A 26,487-nucleotide genomic window follows, 5' to 3' on the forward strand; every position below is an offset into this window, starting at 1 on the left:
TCAGACTTATTTTATGCAAAGTGTGAACAGTAAATCATTGCATTTAATAACTAATATTGTAATAACAACAATAATAATAGGCAATTTTGCAATAAATGTGTGTACTGCTCCATTTCTGCGATATTCAACCTTCAAAGCATGACTATTTAGACTTTCTTGACTGATTTTAATAATATAATAAACAATAGTTAAGTAAAGTGTTGTCATACATTTTTATCATATTTATACAACCCACTTTGATTTACAGAATTTTTGAAGCAATATTTTCTTAACAATAATTTATATTTCATTTAAGGTGATGATTTCTAAATATATCTAAAAGCACCTAAGTTGAAAGTAATTTATTGGTGAAAAGTATTGATAAGTATTTTGTATAAAAATATCGCATATCTTGTTCATTCTTTTTACTCCGATATGCTTGGAATACTTAATGCTAGATGAGAAAGCTATGAAAGTGGGAATTCGAATTGCTTTAACATTGAGGGTAACTGGAGAAATCTACTTAAAATAGTTACCACGATGAAAATTTTACAGCGAAAAAAATCGAAAATTTTATCTTAATCGCTCTAACAATACGTTAGAATTTTCCAGAATTTTTTCCTCATGCGTCTTCAAGCATGAGGAACTTCTTAAGGTAACAGAAATAGAATGAAATAGTAGCAAATGCCAAGAATGACCTGTATGCCACATACAGGTGTTTTTTCTACCTATAAATAAACTTAAAATTGAAACGTTTTCCACTAAATCTACATTATGTTAACTTGTAAGTAATATATTTTCAGTATTTACACAAAAGTTATAAAAAAAAGAAGAACTTGTCACTACTGTCAGGTCATTATATTCGATTAATTAAAATTGAAGCATTCAAGATATATGTAATTAATCTATATAAACATAGTATTCTTAATTATATCTAATTAATAAAGTGAGGCAAGTTTTATCGGTGGCAATCGCAAACCCGACAACCGAAATCCCGACGTTCCAAATCCCGACTGTATCGAAATCCCGACGTTCGAAATCCCGGCTGGCTCAAAATCCCGACTACCATAATCCCGACAATCAAAATCCCGATAGTGTCTTTTATTATTATAAATTTCTACAATAACATTGTTATGATAGTCGGGATTTCGATATAGTCGACAGTGTCTTTTATTATTATAAATTTCTACAATAACATTGTTATGGTAGTCGGGATTTCGATATAATCGGGATTTTGATTGTCGGGATTATGGTAGTCGGGATTTCAAGCGTCGGGATTTTAATACAGCCGGGATTTCGAACGTCGGGATTTCGATACAGTCGGGATTTGGGATCGATTTCGAACGATTGTCGGGATTGCGATATAGACCCAAGTTTTATATATATAAGATTTAATGGTTTTTATAATCCATGAAATAAATTTTAAAGTTTTGTTATAAATCAAATGTGACATTATACAATAGTTGTCTATTGTATAAAAGCAATTTTTTAACTAATAAGTAAAGTAGGGCAAGTTTTAAATGTATGATAGCAAAAAAAAAAGACATTAATAGCAAATGGAAACAAAAATACTTTTATTGCATGCAGAGACACGTAGGATGTATGTACGCAATTACATAAGTTGTAGTTGTTTTTTGAAAAATTTGTATTTAATCAGGCAGTTTGGGGTCGTTGAGCCCACGCGTAATGTTCGTAAGCTCATTGTATGTACAGATCACTGCTCTAAAATTAGATGATCGCTTCGCGAAAAATCTCTGACCAACATCACACGCGCCACACTGTTTCATTTTAAAATCCAATATCCGATATTTCTGCCAGAAATACACTCTGCCGTCTCGTCTCGTACATACAGAATGGAAGCTTCCTCTCAAATACATTTTTGTTTTCATAAACCTTCGATTTGTGACCTTCGGGTCTTCTTAGTTTAAATATACATAGTTTTATTGTAGGACTCTCTGTTTGCATAAGGGAATTTATGATTGGTTCGGATAGACGACATATTATTATGCAAAGTATTAATTATTTTTTCAAAAGCGGACAACTAAAAAGGAACTCTCACTAAGATAACAACAGGCACACTTAAAACATTCGTAGATAAACCGTAGCAGATATAAGAGTGTTCGCTAAAGCACGTGGATTGTAATGTGACAGGGTAAGAATCGAATTCAGTATTATTTATTTATTTCGAAAATTCATCTTGAAAATGCTTTAAACAGGAATGCGCGAATATTAGTCACATTGAGCAATTTTCCATATGACTGCTAAAGTTTTATATATTTTATGAAATATAGGGGAGGGAAGGCACCAAATGATTAAATATATTTAAGGGAGGTGTAGTAACATCAAGTTGGGAAACCACTGCTTTAAAGCAACATGAGCTAGTGCATATTTATGGTTCATAAGTTTTTTTTAACAAATAACCTACACATTTTGTATAGATAACAACAAAATAAAACGTTGTTTATATACATTTTTAAATATTTCTACCATGAACTAAAACTATCTAAAACTACTTTGTTTTTGATGTTTGCACTGTGTTAAGTCGTAACTATTTCATGATTAAAACCATATTAACACTTATATAAATTATAGAAAAGTTCTGTAAGTACTTAATTAAATACAATGAAATATTCTTATTTCAGCCAAAAAATTAAATTCTGCAACAAATGTCAAAAGTTACAAAATCTGGAAAATTTCGTTTTAATAAAATATCAATTTTGAAAATAATTAGTAACATCATTAAATCTTGGTTTTTAATCAGTATTCTAATAAGTATATAAAACGTAAAAGCATTGCATTTTCATTTAAAAGCTGAACTTTAACAGTAAACATTAATTTTGTCCTTAAAAAAACCTTCGAAATTTATTTAAATTTTGTCAACTTATGGAAATTGTGAATACATTCAAGGTATACTCAAGGGAAGGGCTTTATTTTGACTTTAATTTCCGTATTTGATATTCTACTTTATCTATTTATCTTTGGATATCTATACTAGTTGCATTGTCATTTATTCACCCATTAGCTAATCAATTGCATAATTCACAATTAATATTTAACTAACTAAAGGATATCAAATGAAAGAAACCTTTAAATGAGATCTGAGTTTGAAGCATAGGTGGCGGTAGGTACTTGAAACATAGGCAACCAAATGTACGTGTAACCTTTAACCAATGAAATCTCAAAACGCGTTCAAAAACAAGCCTTCAACGGTTACTGGAAGCACAACGTTTACCCATGGATGTTTATTGTTAATATATCGAAGTAATTCGAGAAGTGCATCAAGTTTATAAACAATACGATAAAAAAAGCAAATATGGCTACACCGAACCGCCGTAAGAGGATTACTTTAAACTCGACTGCGCTAAACTCTTCAATGGAGGTAATTATCGTTTGTTTATTTGCTTGTATTACCATAGTGTTGCATTTGTTATTTTGATGTGATAAGGCTTTATTTTCACTCAATTTTGCACCATAGTTATAGGTTATTTATATTTTGTTTTTACCACTGTTTGCAGTACCTGAAACCAATGGATGATGAAGCACAGCGAAGAGAACGAAGGAGCATTGTTAATATACAGAAGAAGATGAACAGCTTTAATGCATCAAATGCTGATGCCTCTGTATCATCAATTGGTGATGAGGAAATCGAAAATCATTTTGATGTCTGTCTTAAAATGTATGCTGAAAATGTAAGTACTCATGTTTTCATCCTAGATCAGAAAGTAAGAATAGCATAGGTTAAAATTAATTATTACTTGTTTCAACTCACCTGTAAATGGAATTTGAATAATAATTTTCAGAAAATAAACATAAAAAATGCTTGGCAACTAAGGGTTATAGAATACATGAAGACCATGGTAAAATCTACGAGATTTGGGAAGGATTCCCTGAAAGTGGCAAGCAGCTCTTTGGATGTGAGCGCCAAAGTGTATGGTATTAGGGTAGATGATATATACACAGAAGGGTTTAAATTGGCTTCTCAGATGTCTCAAAATGCAAAGAAAAATGGTTGGTGTTTTAGTACATCTATTAATGTTGTAATCTGCAATGATCGTTAATTTTAGATGACGCTGGTGATCTTGGTGATGATGGTGGTCCCAGCGAAACGGGGGAGGAAGTTCCAGCCCAGAAAGTAAAGAAAAAGAAGAAGATGGGTTTGAACAAAGGCGCGAAGCATTGCGTGGCTAAAGATATTAACACCTTGGTGGGAAATGTGCAGAAAGGAGAAACGCCTCTTTTCTTAACGCAGACGAACGCAAAATTAAGTGCCGTCGATAATTATTTTACAGCTCGGTTGAATAAAGAACGATGTGGAACGAAATTTGCACTAATGTAGGTTTATAATGTTCTATTAATTATAGTATTATTTTTAATTGTTTTTTTTTGTATATGTTTACAGTGGAAAAGCCAATGATTTTGTCAATTGTGATGACACAGATGAAATCATGAATATAAATATGAAATTACTTGGTGATAATCAGAACGTTACAGTTGATATATGTCCGTGCTTTCGTGATTTTGCTCTTGATGTATGGGATCCCGAGAACGATGAATTGTATGTATTTAAATCTTTGGATATGTTCAACAGTTGTTAATGCTCTTAATTTAAGCTCTATCAACAAAACTATGGATGATTTGCTATTGGACGGAAATGGTTTGCCTATACCTGAGCTCGATGGTTCTATAAGAGACATATTTGAACCTGCAGGTAAATATTTAATTTTCAATATCGTTTTTTTGTTGCTATATATATTATTCCAATTTTTGCTTGTTGATATAGATGATCTAGTTAGTTCCGGTGAGGAAGAGGAAAACCCTGAAGCGCAGCTTGCGATTAGAGGCGAAGTTGCCAGTATTGTAGACATGAGGCCTGTAGATCAAAGTTCTTACGATACAAATGACTATCTCTATCAAAGCCTCGAGATGCCCGGTCGGAAAATGCTATCTCAAATATGGGCAGGTCCCAGTCATTGGAAACTGAAACACATCAGGCAAAGGCCATCGTTGAGGTTTTCCGGAGTTTCAGAAAAAGCCGCAGGAGTTCCTCAGCAGAAAAAGCGAACGAAAAAGGATATTGCACCGTTAGTGTTCAATGAAGACCTTTTGCCGCAAGTTGACTTTCAAAAAAAAGTGGTGAAGAGGAAATTGCGCATCAACGATCCGGAAAAAGTCCAAACCCCTATCAATTATATACCAGACATGATGAAACACCTCTGCAGTTTCATGATGAAACCTTTCGTCGCGGATTTCGGAAAGTTCAAGAAAACCCAACCTGCCAATGATGACTACGAAGTTGGCCCATACAATTATGGCAATCCCAATGACTCGCAGTATTGTCCAAAGAGTATGGAGGAGAACGCGGACGACTGTCCAGCCGATATGGATGTGATGGACAACGATTGCGGTGGTGGTTTCGAGGAGGAAGAGGAAATCGAGGCTCAGAACCAGCAGTTCATCGGGGAGAATCTGATAGATATGCCTGAAATGGTGCAGAATATAAAAATAAATTATGCAACGCATTCGAAGAAGATCGACATGAAGAAGCTTAAAGCGAATGTGTGGAAGGTGCTGATTAAGGATAAATCTAATGAGCAGATTATCACGGAGGATATGGCTGCAAAGGAGGCGCATAACATTAATTTCTCGGAGATCTACAAGAAGCTCCCGACCATGATACCAAAGAAGATGGAAGAGGAGCTGAGTTGTCCTTTAGCCTTCTTCGCTTTACTACATTTGGCAAACGAGCAAAACTTGAAGTTGCTTGGTAGCAGCGATATGACTGATATTATGATAGAACAAGACTACGATCGTTGACGATTCAGTTAGTATTTTTTTATTAAGTTATTGATATATTATTTTTTTATTGTTATTTTCTTTTATTAGATTGATGATTATTATTTCAATGAAATGTATGAGGCGCATTCAAAATTCTCCTTCATTGTCAAATAAATGTATTCTTCTGTACTATCTTTTGTCTTATAAAAAAGAATGTGTTTACCTCGCGATATTTACTATCGATTGATACGATTGTTGCTGCTGTTTTTAGACAACCTGTTGTACTGAATTCTCACCACTGTGACAAGCAACGTCACCGTGCCCTAACCTCTCCCGGGGAAAATTCGATTGACCGAATGTTTTAATTGAATTAATGTGTTATTATTGATTTTAATTTGTTTAGTGCGCGTATTAGTAAAGGAGGTAAAAGGACGCTGTAGAGCGTTATGTGGTGTTGTGATGTCAGACGCGGATTCGGACGGTGGAAATCAGGTTCCAATAGCAAGGGAACACGATAACAACGATGCTGATGACACGACGATCGAAAAAAATTTGCCAGTTTATAGTCTTAGTACAACCGCGTTCATAGAAATGTTGTATTTCCTGAAGGAGTTGACGATCCTTATGTTGTTGTTCGTCACCTACGCGGCCCTCAACAACATGTAACTAGCTAAACCATGAGCATAGAACATAGCTAACGAGAAATACACGAATTTTTAGCGAACCACCGATAATGACCAGGAATCAGGTGGCTCTTCCATTTTTTGAGGTCAATTCGAACATCAGGGACTTCTTCCACGGCGACATCAAACAAGCCCTCGCCCACACCCATGATTCGGAAGTCACCTTTGCTATGCTATATGCTCCATGGGATGCTGCAAGCAAAGAATCCCGCAGAGAGTTCGAAATTTCCGCCGGACAGTTGCGTCGCGTGGCCACTTTCATTGGAATCAACTGTTGGCTTCCAGGCAGTACTTGCAAAAGGCATTTCGTGAATGTATGTTTCTACACTTTTTCGCAAATTCTTCATAACATAATTCAACTCGTAATTACAAATTACAAATCACTTAAAAGTTTTCTATTAGAAGAGATTCAAACTATATATAAAGAATTCAAAGTATTCTTATATTACTTATATACAATACATCAATTGATATCATATCCAAAACTGATTTCTTCATTTTACTTAAAAAATAAATTATAAATTAACTGTAAAAACTGTTGACCTTTACATGACCTTATTTTTTTTGCTCATTTTGATATATCAATTGAAACATTGTTAATTATTTATTGATTTTCCTAAAATTGAAAATGTGTATTCTTTTTTTTAGGCGATTTATGGTAAATGGCCAATTTTTTTCGTCTACTTGAACAGCGGAAAAGTAATCGAGTATAACGGACCAAAAAGATCAGCTTACATGATTAGCTTTCTTGAGAGTATCATAAATCCGTATGTTCGTGTAGAGTCGATAGAAGATGTGTTGCCGCTTTTCGTTAAGCACGAGGTAAAAACGTACTTAATATTATATAATTGTTCCATCACTAAGACAATGTTACCAGGCGGTTATTGTAGCTCAGATTGACTGCTCTCCCGGTAGCCGCATGTTCCCTAAGGTCTACCAAGCATCTCTCTCCATGATATCGCAAGACCCTCTGAACATAGCCAAGTTTGCCATCATGTGCACCAAAGGTCGTCAGCACATGGAATTATTCGTATGGAATAACACTATTTCCACACAAGAAGGTTCAATGGAGCGCGACATGGTTTCCGCACATGCCATTGTCAAATGGGTTACAAAAAATGTAGCGCAGGCATTATCTTGGCTATCTCCAGTTGGCGTTAAGAGTAATCAACTGGCATCACAAATAGCAGGACCTACTCTCATCCTGTTTACACCATACAACCCTCTGTTCCCATCAAACGACCTTTACAGTTTGGTAAGTTGCTTGATTTTGTTTTTAGGAGAGAAAAAAAATGCATAGTAACATTAATTTTGCTGCAGCTCAAAATCATAGCAATCGAATACAAAATGTGCAATAGTACTGAAAGCATACCATTTTACATACCTCAACTAAAGAAAGATAGACTTAGTGAGTTGTTAAACAGTTATAATATACTTTATCATTATGAGAATGCATCATCTTTCAGAAAATCAGCAACAGCAGGAAATATCATTAGAAGAATGTATGAAAAAAAAAGGCAAGCGTGTTCGCCCTGCGACCAGCCAAAATGGAAGTTTTAAAACATCTATTATTGAAGGTAAATGTGCATCGTTCTTTATTTACGAATTCTTGTTGACTCTAATGTTCTGTATAGATGAGACTAAATCATCTATTAAGTTGATGGAATTTTGGAAGTCGCACCGCTGCAAAATCATCAGATTAGCGAACTACTATCGGAAACCCTTATACACAGACCACGAGAACACTGTGCGGTATTTCCATAAATACAACACTTGCTCGGGGAACAGGAGTCTTGCATTTAGAGCTATGAACAGTATGAGGTACTTTCACTTCGCACAGAGATTGGGTGTGGATACAGAGAAAGCTCCAAATAAGACTGTAATGGTCATTTTAAATGAGAAGGTTTTTCGATATTTCTCAGTTGTTTTTCTTTAAGTTAATATTAATGTCTTTCGTAGAACGAGGCCCATTACAGTTACCTTGGCAAAGTAACCACGGAATCGATAATTCAGTTTATAGCAAATTTTACAGGGACTGGTATCAACAGGGCATCGTTTTCGAGCTCCAGTAGTTTTGAGTATACGCACGTGTACAAAGTATATTCCCCTGAATGTTTAAAGCCCAATGTGATTTGTATCGAAGAATTGTATAGCGAAAATTACCTATCAACCATTAACGAAGTTGGAAAGGTAAAACTAAACATGTATTACTTATAGTTACTAAACTTGTAAGTTACAGAATGTAATCGTGTTTTACTACTCAAAACATTGCGCGATGTGCAGCGGCGTTGCCCATCATTACATAACCGCTGCCAAGATACTCGCAAGTCTGAAACATAAAATCAAATTCACAAGAATCGACGGTGATCTGAATTCACTGCCATGGGAATACACAATGGAAACGTATCCTACAATCATTTTGTTCCCATCCGTATCGTTAGTACAATTCGCAATTCTCGTAATATCAATCATTCTAGTTATTAAAATGTTGTAGGAAATCTGAAAGCCGAGTTTTAGCACCAGAACTGCCGATCACCGCTAATAATCTTTTGAGTTTCATTCTGGCAAATCTGAAGACTGCTTCAGAGCAGATGCAAGTTATGTGGGCCATCTGCTCCTTCACTAAGGTAAATACTGCGTTAATACAAAAGAAACTTTAATTAAAATTATTCTCTTATTAATTTAGAATCCTAAAGATCGTGAAGAATGCGTGCGAACATTGCGCGTGGAGAATATGGCTATAATTGGTAGAACTTTGAAGGAGTGGAGACTTTCGATTCCTAGAAGAAAGAAAAAGATACTTTTCAGGTTACAGCATCTGAGAAGTTTGCATTTACAGTTAGCTTTGGTTCCTAGCAACTCCTCCTTGGTCATCGAATTGCTGGATAAACTAGGCAAACACGAGAGGCCATTGAAAGCTGCACTTTGATCACTCAATTTACTAATTGAACTATAATCGTCTCATGGTACTTCAGGCATATATGGAAATGCGTTACGAACCAATTGCTAACGATAAAGTGGTATGCGTTACGCAAAACTCTTCTAACTTGTAGTTGAATTATAAGGAAGAATTATATCTATACATATGTGTGTTTCCGTAATCTGTGATAATATAACTAAATGTCTAAATGTATTTAATATGAAACCAAAATATATCTTTTTTGTTTATTTATAATCTGTTAAATTATTTCACATTTTATAATATATAGGAAGCTCCACACATCAAATTAAATTGTTCCAACTTATTTCGTGAAGTGAAAACCTTTTGGATAAATGCAGAGATCAACTTCGTAAATCGAAGATAACAAAGATTATTGTACATTAATAAAATATAGTATATATTCAAGTTTATTATAGTATATTCCATAGAGTAATGAAGTAATTTTAAATATTGATATTGCAACTTCAGAATGGTCGGTAATGAAGAAAGCGATACTTCTTTTAAGACAGCTGACGTGTTTTTGATTACAAATGCATTGACGAAAAGTTGCAAAAAAAGAAAGTGAAAAGGGACGTTTATTTATCTTTAAACGTTGCGGTATACCGGAAATGGAGTACTTCCGAAGTGGTCTGAAATCCGTTCTGGGAACACCCCAACCCGGAAGTCAGCCGACAGGTGCCGAAACCGTAAGTTTATCTTAAATAACATTTAATACAATACCATATTACACCTCCCTCGCAAAATAAACTTCTAATTATCTCTAAATGATAGTATTAAATAATTTGTTTGTTTGGTGATTTGTAATTAGGTTATGCCTTTCATGAATACTGAAGTATTGATTATTTTGGTTTCTAGGTTGAGAGATTAGTGAATAGGGTCACATCTTCTACTCTGCTTGATGACAGGAGAGATGCATGCAGGGCTCTCAAAGCCTTGTCCAGGAAGTTCAGACTGGAGGTTGGAGCACAAGGAATGGATGCTCTGCTTCAAATATTGGAATTGGATTGTACAGACTGTGAGATAATTGGATATGCTTTGGACGCTTTATGCAATGTAACGTCGCGAGAGTGTTTCGAGGAGGAGGAGGATCGAGTCAACGTGAATGTTGGCGAACAATTCACGGAAATGTTTGTGAAGAATACGGGTAACGTGAGTACGGTTCTTGCCTTTTTGGAAGAGTACGACTTTAGGGTGCGTTGGCCTGCTGTCAAATTGCTTACATCACTGCTGGGTAGCAAACCCAAAGAGATTCAAGACATAATTTTAGTCAGTCCGATGGGCGTGTCAAAGTTGATGGACTTGTTGCTGGAAAACAGGGAAGTCGTGAGGAACGATGCGCTGTTGCTGTTGATTCAGTTAACAAAGAGCAATGCGAACATACAGAAAATCGTTGCGTTCGAAAACGCTTTCGATCGGCTATTCGATGTGATTAGAGAGGAAGGATACACGGAAGGAGGAATCGTTGTCGAGGATTGCTTACTGCTCATGTTGAATTTATTAAAAAATAACACCAGTAACATTAACTTCTTCAAGGAAGGTTCTTACGTAGGAAAGTTGGCACCTATGTTTCAAGTGCCGGAAAACGTGGAGGAGGTCGGATGGAGTCCGCAGAAGGTATCCAATTTCCATTGCGTATTGCAATTGGTTCGTTGCCTCGTTGGACCTAACAATCCAGTTCAAATGACTTCGGCTTGTCAAAAGGCTATACGTAATGCAAATTTGCTAGAGGCCTTGTGCAATATTCTTATGGCTTCTGGAGTACCAGCTGATATCCTAACTGAAACTATAAGCACAGTAGGTGAAGTAATAAGAGGTAATTTGGCTAATCAAGAATACTTTGCTAATGTTACGGCGCCCAGCAACCCGCCTCGACCTGCAATTGTCGTGCTGCTGATGTCAATGGTCAATGAGAAACAACCATTCCATTTGCGATGCGCCGTTTTGTATTGTTTCCAATGTTTCCTCTTCAAAAACGAGATCACCCAATTGCAGGTGGTCCAGACACTCTTGCCCAGCTCGAATGCTGCCTCTCTTACCACTGGTCAACTCCTCTGCAGTGGCCTATTCAGCACTGATGCTTTAAGCAATTGGTTCTCAGCAGTAGCAATTTCGCATTGTCTGATTGAGAATCCTGCTCAGAAAGAGCACCTGCTCCACGTACTGTTAGCACCTAACATCGGTGCTCAACCAGTCACGTTGATTCATCAAATGACCACACATCTCCAACAAACGCTGAAGTTTCAAGCCAAAATCTCAATTTTGATGCTCCTTGCCATGTGGATGTCACACAATCAGCAGGCTGTTCAAATGTTCCTCAGCGTACCTGGATCCGTGGCTTTCCTCACTGCCCAAACATCTGCCGACGAATGCGATAACAACGAGGAACTGCTACAAGGTTTGTGCGCCTTCCTCATGGGAATTTGCGTGGCATTCAATGACAATACCGTTCAGAACTATTCCAGAGAGAATCTCAGCCAGCTGATCGAGAAGCGAGTCGGCATAGAGACGTACGTCTCTAAATTAAGCTTAATCTCTAGGAACGAGGCGTACGCGAAGGCTGCCAAACAGCCACAAATTAAAGCGAAGGTTTCTACTGATTTGCTGCTCGAATTCGAATTCTGCAAGCTGTTCAAGGCTCTCGAAAGCGTGATCGTAAACGCTCTAGGCGTTCAACGAGATTTATCTAACGGCATGTCGGAGCTGAGTTTAACGGCTCACGAAAACGCACTTCTCCTGCAATATAAAGAGTTGATCAGAGAGCAGGATAGGAGGCTGCAGGATATGCAAAAGGAATTGACGAAGTCGTTGGATGAGAAGAAACACTTGTTAGTTCAGATTGATGAATTGAAGAGCGCGAACGCGCAATACAAGGATGAAAACGTTATATACAAGGCTTCGTTTAGTAACTCTAATGGCGCCGATGAGAAAATGAAGCAGTTGGAGGCGGAGAATTGTGAGAAAACGTCGGAATTGGAGCAGCTGCGTAAAGACCAGGAAGATCTTTTGGAGCTGTTGACGGACCAGGATTTGAAATTGAATACGTTCAAGAATCGGCTGAGGGAACTCGGAGAGAATCTGGAGGACTCTGACAATTCCGATAACGACACCTGATCGGATTACTTTTCTTTCACACTGTACAGTTTTAAGTATTATAAAATGTATTTATTAAGAGCTATTAATTTTGTACATACACACAATATACTGTTTTTATGATTTTTAAATGTAAACCAGTCGATATAAACTATATACTAAAAAAAAACATTTACAGTCTTATCAATGTGTTGTCTCCATAGTATTTGATGTATTCTGCATCGGGTTTTTGAACGTCGTTATTGGAGATTTGTATAACGGATTCATATTATTATATTCACAACGCTCAAGCTGTTTCATGTGCTGAGCCCATTCCTTCTTATCTTTCACGTACGTGGTAAAGCGCCATATTAGTACCATTACTAATGGTGCCATAATCACACACAGCGAGACTGCTATGGCAATAGCGGTGACATTAGCCATCTGCAAGCAGTTCACCGCGTATTCAATTTCAGTGATGTTGCTGATCTCGTAGTTGAATTTCACCGTGCACTCCTTGTTATCCTTTATGTATCTTTTCAAACAATACACTAAAACAATAAGGAATTTACTAAAATAAATATCAAAATAATAAGTTTTTCAAACATATACTTGTTTCAGTAGGATTCTCAACTTCCGTCAACAGATATTTAGTCAACGGAACATCTGGATGTTCGTTTATTATAGATACCACATCATCAGCATAAACATCGCATTTGTTGCTACACTCTGCACATCGATCGCAATACTTTCCGCTGTACGTAATGTTTCCTTCAAGGCGACAAATGCAGTTTCCGCATTCACAATCACCATGTCCATCGCAAACTTTTCCTGAAGGCGCTATACAAGTATCCAATAAAGTCGTACAATCGCAAATATTTCCACTGAAATTCTCATCGCATTCACATTTGGACTCTACACACTTTCCTTGATCACTGCATACTTTTCCTCTGCTATCTCTATATAACACATTTTAGTTATATTTGTATTTCCTATTATTACTATACTATACCTATCACATTGTTCCCACTCGCAATATTCACCGTAGTAAGCATGATCGCAAACACACTTACAAGTATCAACATCGAATTCACCTCTGAAAATTAAGAATTGAATTAAACCCACTTAACTAAAAACAAAAAATATTAAACCTGCGATTGCATGTGGTTGAAGTATAAGTATCGTTGCTCCAACGTCCAGCATTTCGATCGCATTTGAATTCGCAATTTTTTCCAGTCCTTAAAACAATGAACATACAATAAACCAATTTTTTTTTAATATTGAGATCATTACCATCCATTTCCACACTTGCAGACTCCGCAAGAATAAATCCCACCGTTCTTGCAGACACCTTTCCTGTCATGACATTTGCAATTTCCCAGGTAGTTAATTTCAATTTCCAATTTTTCCTCAATGTTCATTTCCTCGATGACGATTTTAGCCTAAGCACGAACAATATTGATCATCGTATTCAATTACAACAAATCTTTTGTTATTTTTATTACGCTGTCTCCTTTGTATTCGTGTAGTTTGATCTCAACATTGAATTCGTACTCCTTCTCAATTTCGATGTTGTTGCACGTTGATGTGCGATTCCATCCAAAGCGTTTGTTGCAGGTCGAGTAGAATTGCACCGAAGCCACGTCTTTGTCGACCTCCGCACCTAATCGCACGTTCTGTATGAGCTCTGTGTATGCCTCTTCCACTAAATCCAGCACGTTTTTCGAATCCTTCTCCAACTCGCCCACTTTCGTCACGTCGTCCATCATGCTGTGCATCATCTGATAGTATTTCGAGATTTCTTTTTCAGTCACCATCAATAGAGTTATCTAAAATTAACAAATGGTTGACAACAATTTATAACATCAAAGATACCGACGCACTTTGTTTTCTCTTAATAGTTTATGAATGTAACTTAATGAAGGATAATCGTAATGAAGACCATCGTAGATAGCAATATTACCATCACGGTGCACTAAGCAACCAGATGGAAGGGCTTTGACTGTTCCTCCCAAAACACCATCCCCTGCAAAGTGGAGGTAACCATCAGTCACCAAAACAATGATTTTTCGCGAATGTGTCCTCCACATAAACTCCCTTTGGCAAGAGATCACTTGAGAAACAGCATCCATTCCTCCTTCCATATCATCTAAATTCGCTGTATATTTCACAGCTTTCACCTAAAACCGCTCACATAAAATCTCTTAGTAACACGAACATACAAAATCGCAAATTACTTGATTGATAAACTCATTGACATCATCCGTGAAGTTCAAAGTGTGCACGAAATCGAAACCCGGTTGACACTGATTAATAGCATCTGGGGTATTCCCGCAAGGATTGCTTAAGAAGCTTTCGGTCATCTTCATGTAAGGCATCAGTACTTTATCCGCGAAGTATCCCAAGGCTAAATGATAGGTCTCCGTCATTTGTAGAAGCTTCTCCGTCAAAGCTGTACCTAAAGTCTGCAAAGTTATGATGTGATCCTTCATCGAGAAAGTCAAATCCATTAGATAGTAAAGATCTAAAGGATAGTTTTTCGCTGCTTTATACCGCAAAGTCACATTCACACTCTGACCTAGAATAACATTATTTTAAAAATGAAAATTACATACATTTTCTTTTAAGTATCGCACCTTTTCGTAAAACTACGGATATCTTTTGAGGTCGTATTTGCACAGCCGCTGTATCAACACCCATTTCTGGTTTAGAGAAATCGTTATCCAATACAATCTTGATTTCTGGTTTTTTCAAATTAGCAAAATACTTTAAATCTGTGTCTACGACTTCTTCGCTGATGTTACAGCGAATTCCAGTGTATTCCTAATAATCATTGAGACAAATTCAGTATAACAAAACAGTTTTTAAGAAAAAAAAAAAACAAAACAGTATGCAAATATAACTTAAAAATAATTGTTCATTTAGTATATCCTTTGTAAAAAATAAATAATCAAGGAGTGTCTAGGAGTCAATTAATCAGTTATACAGGAAAATATGTTTATTTGCTGTTGTAATAAAACAAACAATTCAAAACATACAGAAAGTATATAAATTATATTTACACTTTTATAAAATCTATTTGCATATGACAATGAATTAGAATTGACTAAATTAGATGTAAATAAGTAATTAGATTTTGTTTTCCTACAAAACATTTGCAGTAGTATATTTACTGTTTTATGAAAATTAAAATAAACACTAAAATTTTAAATTCTGTTATTTTTTAAAACTTAAGTTGATTTAGATTTATTTGTATTTCTATTTTAAATATTCTAGATATGAGGAAATAGATGTTTTTACTAAAATGTTTGTTTCGAAATGTATATTTACCTGATCATAAATCCAAATACAGCAAGAGTCACTAGCTATGCACGTCGAGCATTCGTTGATCTTTGAGCAAAATTCCTTCTTCTTTCTGCATTCTGATTCATCGGCACCGCACAATACGATCGCCGCCAATAAAACTAACAATGATCTCAACATGATCGTTACATAAATGAAACTGCGATCGACAACGCTTCAAAAAAAATATATTGATAAGAAGCTTAGACCAGGTAGATGTTATCATATTTACATACACCGCAATCTACTACTATCTACAATACAAAATCAATATAAACCGGGAAGGGAAAATGCTTGTCAGTACATTTATGGGTAAGTAAATTTATTTCATTATACAGGTATAGGTACGTCCTTGGCGACCAGGTCTAGTACCTGCTCCAAGTTCTTGGACCAATTCTTGATGTTCTTGCTGACGGAGCACCACAGCTCTCCGTGATGTGGTTCTGAAGCCAGACATCTCCGTTTTACCTCCTCCCTCTGCTCCTGAGTTCCGTGCAGCTGTTCGAATCTGTACCAATGCGACCAGGCATCTCCTAGGTCAGGTTCGATCTTGAGCGTCCTGGCAAACCATTCCCGACATTTGCTGATCTTTCTCTCGGACCAGAACAGTTTGCTCACGGCTAAGAGCACGTTCGGATCGTGCTCGCATTTCTTCAACGCATCCACCTACACAAATTACATTAAACAATTTACCTCATACTTTGTTATTATCGGTTAAACATTTATAAATATTTAACTAATAAATAACCATAAAATAAATGGAATAAATTAAGCAGCATACGTACTTAACATACTAAATTTTTAAATAATAATTTTACGATAACTAATAACCAGATACATACTATTTCCATACATCAGTAACTTATTAAATCGCACGTCACTTGTTTAAATTTACTTACAGATTTTGTTTTCCGCTGAGGACGAGGCTCCATGAAGATGGATTCGGCCCAAAGGACACCGGAAGTTGGACACTCTTGCAGCGCTTTAGCCATCATCGCCATAGCAACATCCTTGAGTCCTGCCCGAATTTCAACGCGGATGGCCTCTAACCATAGAACGTCGTTCTTGGGATTCTTCAATCTAGCCCTTTCCAACACGCTGCGCGATTTAATCAAGAGATTGCGATTCTCTTCCAGCCTTGAAAGTAGCAACCACAGAGGAATCGATGATGGACATTTTTTGATCTAAACATATAAAATTACATAAACAAAAATAACTATAATTTAATTGAAAAACGTACGCCTTGGTTGTATGAATCAAACGCCTTGCTGGGATCTTTGCGCTGCTCGTAAATTTGACCCATCATCATCCAAAGTTTGGGAAAGTCTGGGAATACCTTCAAAGCTTCGTCCAACAAATTAAGAGCTGCATTTAGATCGTTCAAAGACCATTCCAATTTTGCGCTCTTCATCATTACTTTTGGAGTTGGAGCCGATCCTCTTGCTTTAGCCAACAGTTTTCTGGCCCTTTCGTATTCGTGATTTTCGGACTCCAATTTGACGGCGGCCAACCAGATTTCTTCACTGTTTGGATTAGCTTGGAAAGCCAAGGAGAGAATACCACGAGCTGCTGGTACGTCCCCTGCGAGCCATTTGCTTTTGGCTCCCATTAACCAAAGCACCTAAAAAATTCCGTATTATATAATAAATTAATTTAGCTTCAACTATGAAGAATAATAATTAAAATTACCTCGCTCTTGGGGCAATGCGCAACAGCGCGCTGCAATAAAGTCTCCAAACTCTCTCTGGTTCCGTGAGTTTTTTCCAAGTGAGCAGCTCTGAGCCAAATTGATTTTTTGGCCGGGAAAGTAGCCAAAGCGTGAGTGTAGATGGCCCTTGCACACTCGAAGGCACCTTGATTGATACACTAATAAAAAAGAAATAATATTAGAAAACTAATTGTAACACAAGATAAAAAAAAATACATGTTCAGCGTCCTCCATCCAAGTATGTTTTTGATCCTCTGGCTCCACTCCATGACTTATGATAGATTTAATGATAGCTTTGCAGCAGTGAACGTGTCCACCTTTCTCACTCTCGATGGCTTCTTTGAACCAGTGTTCACGATTGATTTCTACGCCGTTTGCGCTCAAAGAACTTATTGCTCTTTCAATGATTTTCTCAACCATATGGTCATTACCTTAAAATATCATTATAAATACGCGTTGCATTTCAATTTTTTGTTAGTTACCATTAGCTTCCTCTAATTTTGCTGCAGTAGTCCAAATTTGCTTATCCGTTGGTACATTTTCTCTGGCTTTGTTGAGCACTTTGCGCGCATTCTCGTATGTCTCCAATCTGGCTAAAGCCAACCACAATTCCACAGAAGTCGAACAACATTCGACTGCGCGGGATAACAAGATCCTGGCATCTTCGGGATTCTCCAATTCCACAGCAGCCTTCCACAACCTTACCGAATTAGGAATGTGCTCCAACGCCTTTCTGTACACCCTCCTCTTAGCTTTAGTTTCCGTTTCCAAATCAGCGGCTTTAATCCATATGCGAACCTAATAAAATTAAAACACTTAATAATATTTTTCTCAGAGAATTAAAGGAAATTATTACAGAAGTGGGAATATGTCTTGCAGCTTGAGCAATGACAGCCTTAGCTGTTTCCGGTGGCTGCAAACGAGCGGCTTCCAACCACAAATCTTCGCTTTGCGGATTATCTTCGCAACCTTTCATGATCAAATTTCGAGCGGCTTGAACCTTTCCTGTAACTTCTTCTAATCTAGCACTGGCAATCCATGCAGGTGGATGGTTGGGGTTCGTCTCCCTTACAGATTTCAACAATAATCGGGCTTTCTTAATATCGTTTATGTCACCGCCGTAAGTGGGAATCATGGATTGTAAATCTGTTAAGTAGCCTTTTGGATCAACTACTGTTTGTCCTGTTACTGAATCTGAGACTTGCGATAACTTGACGTTCATCAAAGTATTTCTGGCTTGTCCAATTTTCCTCAAATCCATATCTCCAGTTGGCGTTAACATGCCTGGAGTAGTTGCACCAGGAACCATGCTTGCTAATCCCGAACTTGGATCAAGTGTAGATGATGATTCGCCGCCTAGATTCCTCGAAAGCACACTATCGGGAAGCGGTGTAAACTTCTCGGCCCTTGGATTTCTTTGTTTCCTGTTTCGCGCATCTCCAACTTCTGGTACGTTCTTCCACTCTTCATCGCTGACCATCACCAGATCCCTTTTCAGATCTGAAAACTGTTGCTGGATTTTGGGTCTTTCCTGTCTGTACCTTTCCAATTCCTCCCTCAATCTTTTCTCCCTGTACTCCTTCCTTTTCTCATCCATCCTTTTATCAATTGCCTCATATATAGCATCAGCTTCTGCATCATCTTTATCATACGGATCTTTGGAGAACAAAGATCCACCATATCCACTGAACTCATCATAATTGGAATCATTCAAATCTTCTTCTTCCTGCTCCTCTTCCTCATCTTTCTTCTTAGTTCTTTTAGCTGCAGGTGGTGCATGCCTGTCATCACTATAAAAAAAAGGAATGTATTACTATATAGAAATCATTCATCTTTGTATACTTACGAAACATCATTTGCATCTCTGGCTGGACCAATATCAGAACGTGTTGTGAAACCAGTGGCTCTGCAATAATATAAATAACAATTAGTTTGTTGTTGTTATATTTAATGTATTGTCAACAATTTACCCTCTGCCAACACCGGCCACATAGCCCAAAGGAGCAGGAACTCCTAGGAAATGCTTTTTATTTCGATTTGTGAGTGCAGGTGGATTTGCCATTGTTTAACATTAATGTCGATATATGTAAAACACTAAAATTACAGTACAGTACCGAATGCAATACAATACGTTTGTAGGTTATGTTTATTATTGTTTTTTTTGACAATATTTGGAGTTCTAGTTTCATCATATTTCGTTAATAGATGGCACTATATTATGCCAAAAGCATTTTTTTTCCAATTTTACAGCATTCGCACATCTTAAAAAACATAAAGGAAACTTGAAAATTTGATAAAATTTTAAAAATATTTTTGTTTATTAGAAGAGAGTGAGAGCTAAGATGTATACTTAGAAGGAATAGAAGAAGATTTATTAAAGACAATAAGATTTAGAATGAAATAATGCAACAATGCTCAAATGTAAAGTAGATAATTAACTGTGAAATATTTTCAAATTTGAAATTTTTAACTTTTATGTAGGATTCCAATAAGAAAATTGTAGAAAACTACCAACATAACTCTTGCCACCTTAAATTAACGTCAAAATAAATAACACAGGTAGAATTGATATGAATTTAAGGTTAGGATTAATTGAGGCGGTGTTTTCGTTTAGAGATGCGACATTTAAACTACCTGGTATTAGTTGTTATCGCATTGGGGGTGGAATGCACTTTGACTCCTAAATCACCGAAGAACAAAGAGAAAGAGGAAAAACACAAAGTAAGGGTTGGGCCCCAGAATTACTCGGTGTTCGATAGGAATTTAATCGTCGAGAATCCGACGTCCAACGAAATAGTTGCTAATAATCAGGCGTATAACAAAAACGTCGAAAAGCGCTTCAAGGGGCTAGTTCTAGGCTATGTAACGCCGGTAATAGCTCAAATTTCTTAAATAGTTTAACAAAACTATTACTCTGCTGTGTACTTTTTGCAGTGGAACAACCATGGTTATGATGTAGCAAAATGGTTTGCAAAGAAGTTCACACACATAAGCCCAGTATGGTTGCAGATCAAGAGGAAGTCAGAGCAAAAGTACATTCTGACTGGTACCCATGATATTGATGCCAAATGGATGAAAGAAGTGAAGGCTGTGAATCCAAAAGTTAAATGTATAATTGTAAATGTTGATTATGAATTAGTTATCACATACAAATTACATTTTTAGTGGTACCACGCGTCCTTTTTGAAGGATGGACTGGTCAAGAGTTCATCTCGTTGTTAACGAGAGAAGCCGAGATTGCAGCCTTGGCGAATACTTTGAACTACGCGTGCAAAAAGTACAAATTGGATGGTTTCGTGTTGGAGATTTGGTCACAGTTGGCTGGAAGAGTTAAGCACGATTTGGTCGTGAACATGATTAACTTAATTGGTTGAAGATTGTTAAGCTTTTAAAATACATAGTAGTAATATTTGATTGTTTTAGGAAAAAATATGAAGGGGGCTGGTTACGAAATCATCTTGGTGGTTCCTCCCAAACGCGGCGAAGAGTATTACTTCACCGACGAGCATTTCGAATTGTTGCAAGATTCTGTTACAGCTTTCTCACTTATGACTTATGATTTTTCAACAGTAGGAAGACCAGGTTTTATTTGACTGTAAATTCAGATAGGGATGGTTTCATTAATTACAATTAATGTTTAAGGTCCTAACGCTCCTCTAAACTGGGTGAAGAATTGCGTGGAATCGGTATCGACAAGCCCACAAATTCTAACTGGACTGAATTTCTATGGCAACGAATACACCCCATCTGGGGGTGGACCAATACTGGGACACGATTACATCAACATGCTTAAGAAGCAGAAGGGTCGATTGCAGTACGACTCCCGATCGGCAGAGAATTACTTCGAAGTCAAGGAAAGCAATGGAAAACATATCGTCTTCTATCCATCGCTTTACTCGATCCAGAAACGTTTACAAATGGCTCAAGATCTCGGCACGGGCATCTCCATTTGGGAGCTCGGTCAAGGACTCGACTACTTTTATGATTTGTTATAAAAAAAAAATGATGTCTTAAATAAAAATAAATAAAAAATACTGACTTCTTTTTCTTATCTTATTATTGTTTAAGTAACACCACGATCTCAGTAAAATGCTGATTCGATAGTTTCGTCTAAAAGTAAACTAGTACAAAAAATGGCAATTATACTAATAATTAGATTAGTAATATCATTTTTTATCACATATTTTTAAACCTTTTTTTATTTAGATTATTTGTTAGAAACAATTAGTTTTAAGCGATAGGACAACTTAATTATAATACATTTTTAGTGCTTTAATTACCATATTGGAATAACAGAAAACGGGTATATAAGTTGAGAGTTTTTAGTAAATATCCACATTCATTAGCGGATGAGTCAAGTTTCTGTTATTTTTAAAACCAAGCAGCAACATGTTGCTAACTACTTTACCAGTAATTTCTGTTATGTAAGTATGATAAAAACTATTATCTTAATCTCTATTGAATAGACATTTCGCTATTATCAGAATTGCGTTCGCTGCGGGAGCCGATTATAAATTCCCTAATAATTTCAAATTTGGTGTAGCCACAGCTTCTTATCAAATTGAAGGTGGATGGAAAGACGGAGGTAATTTAAAAAATTAGAAAATTTGTAGTTTGTTTATAATTAAATTGTTTATTAGGTAAAGGGGAAAGTATTTGGGATTATCAAACGCACACGTTCCCGAACAGAATTTTAGATGGAAGCAACGGAGACATAGCATGCGATTCTTACAACAAGATTGATGAGGATATTAGGAATTTGAAAGCTCTGAAAGTCGACTTCTATAGGTTTTCTATATCCTGGCCTAGGCTTTTACCTAGTGGCTTCGCCAATGAAATCAGCGAAGATGGTGTACGATATTACAACGAACTCATTGATAAGCTGATCGCTAACGGTATTGAGCCCATGGTTACTCTTTACCATTGGGATGTGCCTCAGAGTATTGAAAATCTTGGTGGATGGACGAATCGGGCTATTGTTGATTATTTCGGCGATTACGCTAGGATCTGTTTCAAGCTTTTTGGTGATCGTGTGAAGACGTGGATCACGATCAACGAACCATACTCGATCTGCGAATATGGCTACGGAAACGTCATCACGGCACCATATTACAATTCCACTGGTATAGGAAGTTACGCCTGCGGCCACCATGTAATCCTGTCGCACGCCAAAGCTTATAACATCTATGCATTCGAATTCAGGTTTAAGCAAAGGGGACGCGTTGGCATCACCGTTGAATCGTCTTGGTGGGAACCTGATTCAAATTCTAAAGAAGATAGAACAGCTGCAGAAAACATGATGCAGATGTATGTAAGTATTCTGAATGATATTAAAAAAAAATTGAACGATAATTAATGAAACCGAATCAAGTTCGGTTGGTTTTTGCATCCAATCATCAAAGGAGATTATCCTCCGGTGATGAGGCTACGCGTCGACAAGAAAAGCAGGGAGCAACACTTCCCTCGCAGCCGTCTTCCACGATTCACCATTAAAGAAATTATAGAAATCAAAGGAACCATCGACTTCTTAGGGTTGAATCATTATACCACTTTCATGGCAAAGAGTGGAACAGATGGACCCGTTCCTTCCAACATCAACGATGTAGGAGCAATCCTTTATCAGAAACCCGAATGGAAGCAATCGGCTCGCGAAGTCTTTAGACTTGTACCATGGGGTCTTCGAAAATTATTGGTTTGGGTGAAGAAGGAGTACAGGAACATCGAAGTATTAATCACTGAAAACGGATATGCCGGAAAGGAAGATGAAACTACTAACGATATTGAACGCATCGAATATTACAACGTAATTATAATCATAATTAAATACACTATAAAATGTTTAAATATCCATGAAATATTTCAGTTGTACTTGACTGAAGTTTTGAAAGCCATCCACGAAGACAAGTGCAAAATTACTGGGTATACGGCTTGGAGTTTCATGGATAATTACGAATGGACCGATGGTTATACGTATGTTATTTCATAGAAATTAGCAAATAAAACAAAAAATAAAATACTCTCTTTCAGCATGCGTTTTGGGATGTATTATGTAGACTTCAAGGATCCGAACAGGACGAGAACTCCGAAGAAGTCTGCCTTCGTTTACCAAAACATCGTAGTAACTAAGAAAATCGATACATCTTTAGATCTTCATGAATTCTTACATTAATGTTTAATACAATTTTCAATGTATTTCCTCCTTTAAATTGTGGTTTTACCAAGATTCAATTATTTAGTGTATTTAAATAAATGAACAATGTAGATTGATTATATAATCATAAATTGTAAGTAATTAAACATATAAATATAAAAACAATTAATGCGTCAAAAGGTGCTTGGAATTTATTACAATAAGCCTTTTGTATACTAAAACATTATATATGGCATTTTTATTATTTAATATAAACAAATATATCAGTTATTCCACTGTATATGTGTCTTTTAAAATATCTACAGCTTAAATTCAACTTCTTTGTACAAAATAAACTCAACTGTAGAAGGTCGTCTGCATTCTCCCATCAATTCCTTAAATAAATGTGACTTTAAATCTATTGAACGTTTATTATAAAATCTAGTTTTTTTTATAGTTAAATCAAGAAAAAAAGTATCCTTTGTCTGGAAAAAATAAATGTTGCAATGTGTATTCAATAACAATAGTCTTATCTGGTAATATATGAAAATAATTTACGTAAGATTTACAATTTAATCCTTGAAAATATAAGCATAAATGGCTGCGATTCTCGTGATATTGCAACAGTTGTAAGTAAATTAAAAGATAAGATAGAAAATACTTTTATATTTAGAATTGCAGCTGCGATGGCTACCTCGTTGAAATTTCCAAAAGATTTTAAATTTGGTGTGGCCACGGCATCTTACCAAATTGAAGGAGGATGGAACGCAAAAGGTATGGAAATTAGCTGTAATTTGTATAAATAATTAACTATTCTTTTATCAGGAAAAGGGGAGAGCATCTGGGATTATCAGACGCACACGTTTCCGCACAAAATCTCTGATAAAAGTAACGGGGATGTATCGTGCGATTCTTACAATAAACTGGATGAAGATATCAAGAATCTCAAGCAGCTTAAAGTCCGCATGTACAGGTTTTCGTTGTCTTGGCCCAGATTGTTGCCAAGTGGATTTGCAAATAACATAAACGAAGACGGAGTCCGTTATTATAATGAACTTATTGATAAACTAATTGCAAATGATATTGAACCAATGGTAACTTTGTATCATTGGGACTTGCCGCAAAGCATCGAGAATTTAGGAGGATGGACGAGTAGGGCTATAGTCGATTATTTCGGAGATTACGCGAGAATTTGTTACGAGTTGTTTGGGGATAGGGTGAAAAATTGGATAACCATCAATGAACCGTACTCGATTTGCGAATGGGGCTACGGGGATGGTACTATGGCTCCGTATTACAAATCCATGGGTATTGGAAGTTACGCAAGTGGACATAACGTAATCCTTTCGCACGCTGCAGCCTACAACATTTACAACTCTGAGTTCAGATCTAAGCAAAAGGGTCGTGTAGGAATCACAGTCGAAACGTCCTGGTTGGAAGCCGATTCTGATACCAAAGAAGATCACGAAGCTGCAAATAGGATGATTCAGATGTATGTAAGTATTTTGGGTTTAAAGTAAATTGAAATGATTAAGAATTAATTGATATTTTCATCAAGTTCGGATGGTTTCTTCATCCCATCATCAAAGGTGATTATCCACCAGTGATGAGAACGCAAGTCGATAAGAAGAGTAAAGAGCAAAACTTCCCTCGAAGTCGTTTACCTCGCTTCAGCGCAGAGGAGATTTCGCAGATCAAAGGAACTATCGACTTCTTAGGTTTGAACCATTACACCACGTTCATGGTGAAAAATGGTTCAGTTGGTCAGGTTCCTTCTAATTACAACGATATGGAAGCTACCAGGTACCAGAAGTCAGAATGGAAGCATTCGGCTCGGGAAATCTTCAAGCTAGTTCCTTGGGGTCTGCGAAAGTTACTAGTTTGGGTGAAAAACGAGTACGAAAACATCGAAGTTATCATAACTGAAAATGGATATGCGGGATTGGAGAAAGAAACGACTGAAGATTTGGATAGAATCGAATATTACAACGTAACTATATCCTAAAATATCGTAAATAATTGATAATTTCAAAACATTTTTCTTTAGCTATACCTGAAAGAAGTTCTGAAAGCGATTCACGTGGATAAATGTAATATCACTGGGTACATGGCATGGAGCTTCATGGATAATTTCGAATGGTCTGATGGATACACGTACTATTATTTATAAAAAAAATATCAACTAAAAATTAACTAATGTTCTTTTTAGATTACGCTTCGGAATGTATTACATTGACTTTAAAGATCCCAAGAGAGAGAGAAAACCAAAAAAGTCTGCTTTCGTTTATCAAAATATTATCGTCACGAAGGTAATCGATGAGAATTTGCTTCCAAATACATTCCTACATTAAAAATAACTTCACAAAATGTAGAAATCCAATATTTTTTTGGATCCATAACATTAAGATGTACTGTTTTTATAAAGATCAACATTGTTCAACAAATTTTGTAATAAGCTTATGGAAATATTCATGTAATTGTTTACCAAAATATCATAGCTATAAATAATAATTTCAGTTAACAACAGTAATATAATAAGCAAAAATAAGAAAGTAGCCAAAATATCAAAAGTAACAGAAAATAGAGGATACAGTTTAACTGTAGGCTAAAATTCCAGTATTTTCATGTTTTGAAAGTTGAATTATTTTTTTATTTGCTAAGGTATCTTTTTAAATTTTTGAATACATGTTAACCAATAATAATCTACAAATTGAGTTGCTCACAGGAATCTAAGCAACCAAACCAACAGCAGTGCAATATAATAATAAATTAAAAAAAATACTCAATCAATCCACCATACATTTATTGAACTTACAAACAACGACAATAAATTCCATATACATATCCTGTTTGCGCATTT

The 26,487-nt window shown here is 36.3% G+C and overlaps 8 protein-coding genes across 11 annotated transcripts; 6 read left to right on the forward strand and 2 right to left on the reverse strand.

Annotated features, from left to right (window-relative positions):
* The first annotated feature begins 1,550 nt into the window (after positions 1-1,550).
* LOC108567051 (condensin complex subunit 2) lies at positions 1,551-5,935 on the forward strand. Of its 4 annotated transcripts, none has more exons than XM_017927249.1 (8): positions 1,551-2,131; positions 3,095-3,358; positions 3,495-3,668; positions 3,780-3,987; positions 4,044-4,311; positions 4,379-4,534; positions 4,590-4,687; positions 4,760-5,843. In XM_017927249.1, the coding sequence occupies exons 2-8, from the start codon at positions 3,293-3,295 to the stop codon at positions 5,791-5,793; spliced, it is 2,004 nt and encodes a 667-aa protein (XP_017782738.1). In that variant the 5' UTR covers positions 1,551-2,131; positions 3,095-3,292; the 3' UTR covers positions 5,794-5,843. The 4 variants fall into 4 exon arrangements, with proteins under 4 accessions (XP_017782738.1, XP_017782741.1, XP_017782739.1 ...); XM_017927250.1 differs by lacking the exon at positions 1,551-2,131 and adding an exon at positions 5,863-5,935 and having other exon boundaries at positions 2,969-3,358; positions 4,760-5,800; XM_017927252.1 differs by lacking the exon at positions 3,095-3,358.
* A 126-nt stretch (positions 5,936-6,061) lies between these two features.
* On the forward strand, positions 6,062-9,605 carry LOC108567050 (thioredoxin domain-containing protein 11). Its single transcript, XM_017927247.1, has 11 exons — positions 6,062-6,416; positions 6,475-6,751; positions 7,086-7,259; positions 7,315-7,692; positions 7,758-7,845; positions 7,904-8,014; positions 8,072-8,340; positions 8,397-8,627; positions 8,677-8,873; positions 8,932-9,064; positions 9,124-9,605. Exons 1-11 carry the CDS (start codon positions 6,214-6,216, stop codon positions 9,364-9,366), a joined length of 2,304 nt encoding a protein of 767 aa, XP_017782736.1. The 5' UTR covers positions 6,062-6,213; the 3' UTR covers positions 9,367-9,605.
* Positions 9,606-9,860: 255 nt separating this feature from the next.
* On the forward strand, positions 9,861-12,568 carry LOC108567026 (general vesicular transport factor p115). Its single transcript, XM_017927211.1, has 2 exons — positions 9,861-10,064; positions 10,234-12,568. Exons 1-2 carry the CDS (start codon positions 9,987-9,989, stop codon positions 12,487-12,489), a joined length of 2,334 nt encoding a protein of 777 aa, XP_017782700.1. The 5' UTR covers positions 9,861-9,986; the 3' UTR covers positions 12,490-12,568.
* Positions 12,569-12,575: 7 nt separating this feature from the next.
* Positions 12,576-15,949, reverse strand: LOC108567028 (integrin beta-nu-like). Its single transcript, XM_017927212.1, has 10 exons — positions 15,778-15,949; positions 15,084-15,270; positions 14,685-15,025; positions 14,331-14,627; positions 13,953-14,276; positions 13,741-13,889; positions 13,599-13,685; positions 13,460-13,543; positions 13,060-13,406; positions 12,576-12,998 (listed from the first exon to the last, which is right to left on the reverse strand). The coding sequence occupies exons 1-10, from the start codon at positions 15,928-15,930 to the stop codon at positions 12,652-12,654; spliced, it is 2,316 nt and encodes a 771-aa protein (XP_017782701.1). The 5' UTR covers positions 15,931-15,949; the 3' UTR covers positions 12,576-12,651.
* Positions 15,950-15,960: 11 nt separating this feature from the next.
* Positions 15,961-19,559, reverse strand: LOC108567025 (pre-mRNA-processing factor 6). Its single transcript, XM_017927209.1, has 9 exons — positions 19,468-19,559; positions 19,344-19,403; positions 18,354-19,287; positions 17,980-18,295; positions 17,714-17,928; positions 17,479-17,655; positions 17,030-17,410; positions 16,689-16,973; positions 15,961-16,455 (listed from the first exon to the last, which is right to left on the reverse strand). The coding sequence occupies exons 1-9, from the start codon at positions 19,557-19,559 to the stop codon at positions 16,120-16,122; spliced, it is 2,796 nt and encodes a 931-aa protein (XP_017782698.1). The 3' UTR covers positions 15,961-16,119.
* Positions 19,560-19,874: 315 nt separating this feature from the next.
* Positions 19,875-21,521, forward strand: LOC108567034 (chitinase domain-containing protein 1). The gene is made up of 7 exons (XM_017927222.1): positions 19,875-19,918; positions 19,979-20,056; positions 20,112-20,368; positions 20,432-20,606; positions 20,663-20,866; positions 20,921-21,079; positions 21,140-21,521. Exons 3-7 carry the CDS (start codon positions 20,114-20,116, stop codon positions 21,490-21,492), a joined length of 1,146 nt encoding a protein of 381 aa, XP_017782711.1. The 5' UTR covers positions 19,875-19,918; positions 19,979-20,056; positions 20,112-20,113; the 3' UTR covers positions 21,493-21,521.
* Positions 21,522-21,812: 291 nt separating this feature from the next.
* LOC108567032 (myrosinase 1-like) lies at positions 21,813-23,750 on the forward strand. Its single transcript, XM_017927220.1, has 6 exons — positions 21,813-21,921; positions 21,982-22,082; positions 22,138-22,808; positions 22,869-23,300; positions 23,361-23,467; positions 23,525-23,750. Exons 1-6 carry the CDS (start codon positions 21,887-21,889, stop codon positions 23,664-23,666), a joined length of 1,488 nt encoding a protein of 495 aa, XP_017782709.1. The 5' UTR covers positions 21,813-21,886; the 3' UTR covers positions 23,667-23,750.
* A 542-nt stretch (positions 23,751-24,292) lies between these two features.
* On the forward strand, positions 24,293-26,311 carry LOC108567033 (myrosinase 1-like). Its single transcript, XM_017927221.1, has 5 exons — positions 24,293-24,401; positions 24,453-25,123; positions 25,186-25,617; positions 25,675-25,781; positions 25,837-26,311. Exons 1-5 carry the CDS (start codon positions 24,314-24,316, stop codon positions 25,976-25,978), a joined length of 1,440 nt encoding a protein of 479 aa, XP_017782710.1. The 5' UTR covers positions 24,293-24,313; the 3' UTR covers positions 25,979-26,311.
* Positions 26,312-26,487: the final 176 nt, after the last annotated feature.

The sequence above is a fragment of the Nicrophorus vespilloides genome, unplaced genomic scaffold, assembly GCF_001412225.1.
Source record: "Nicrophorus vespilloides isolate i.1.1-1 unplaced genomic scaffold, Nicve_v1.0, whole genome shotgun sequence".
In the NCBI taxonomy this organism is placed as follows: Eukaryota; Metazoa; Arthropoda; class Insecta; order Coleoptera; family Silphidae; genus Nicrophorus; species Nicrophorus vespilloides.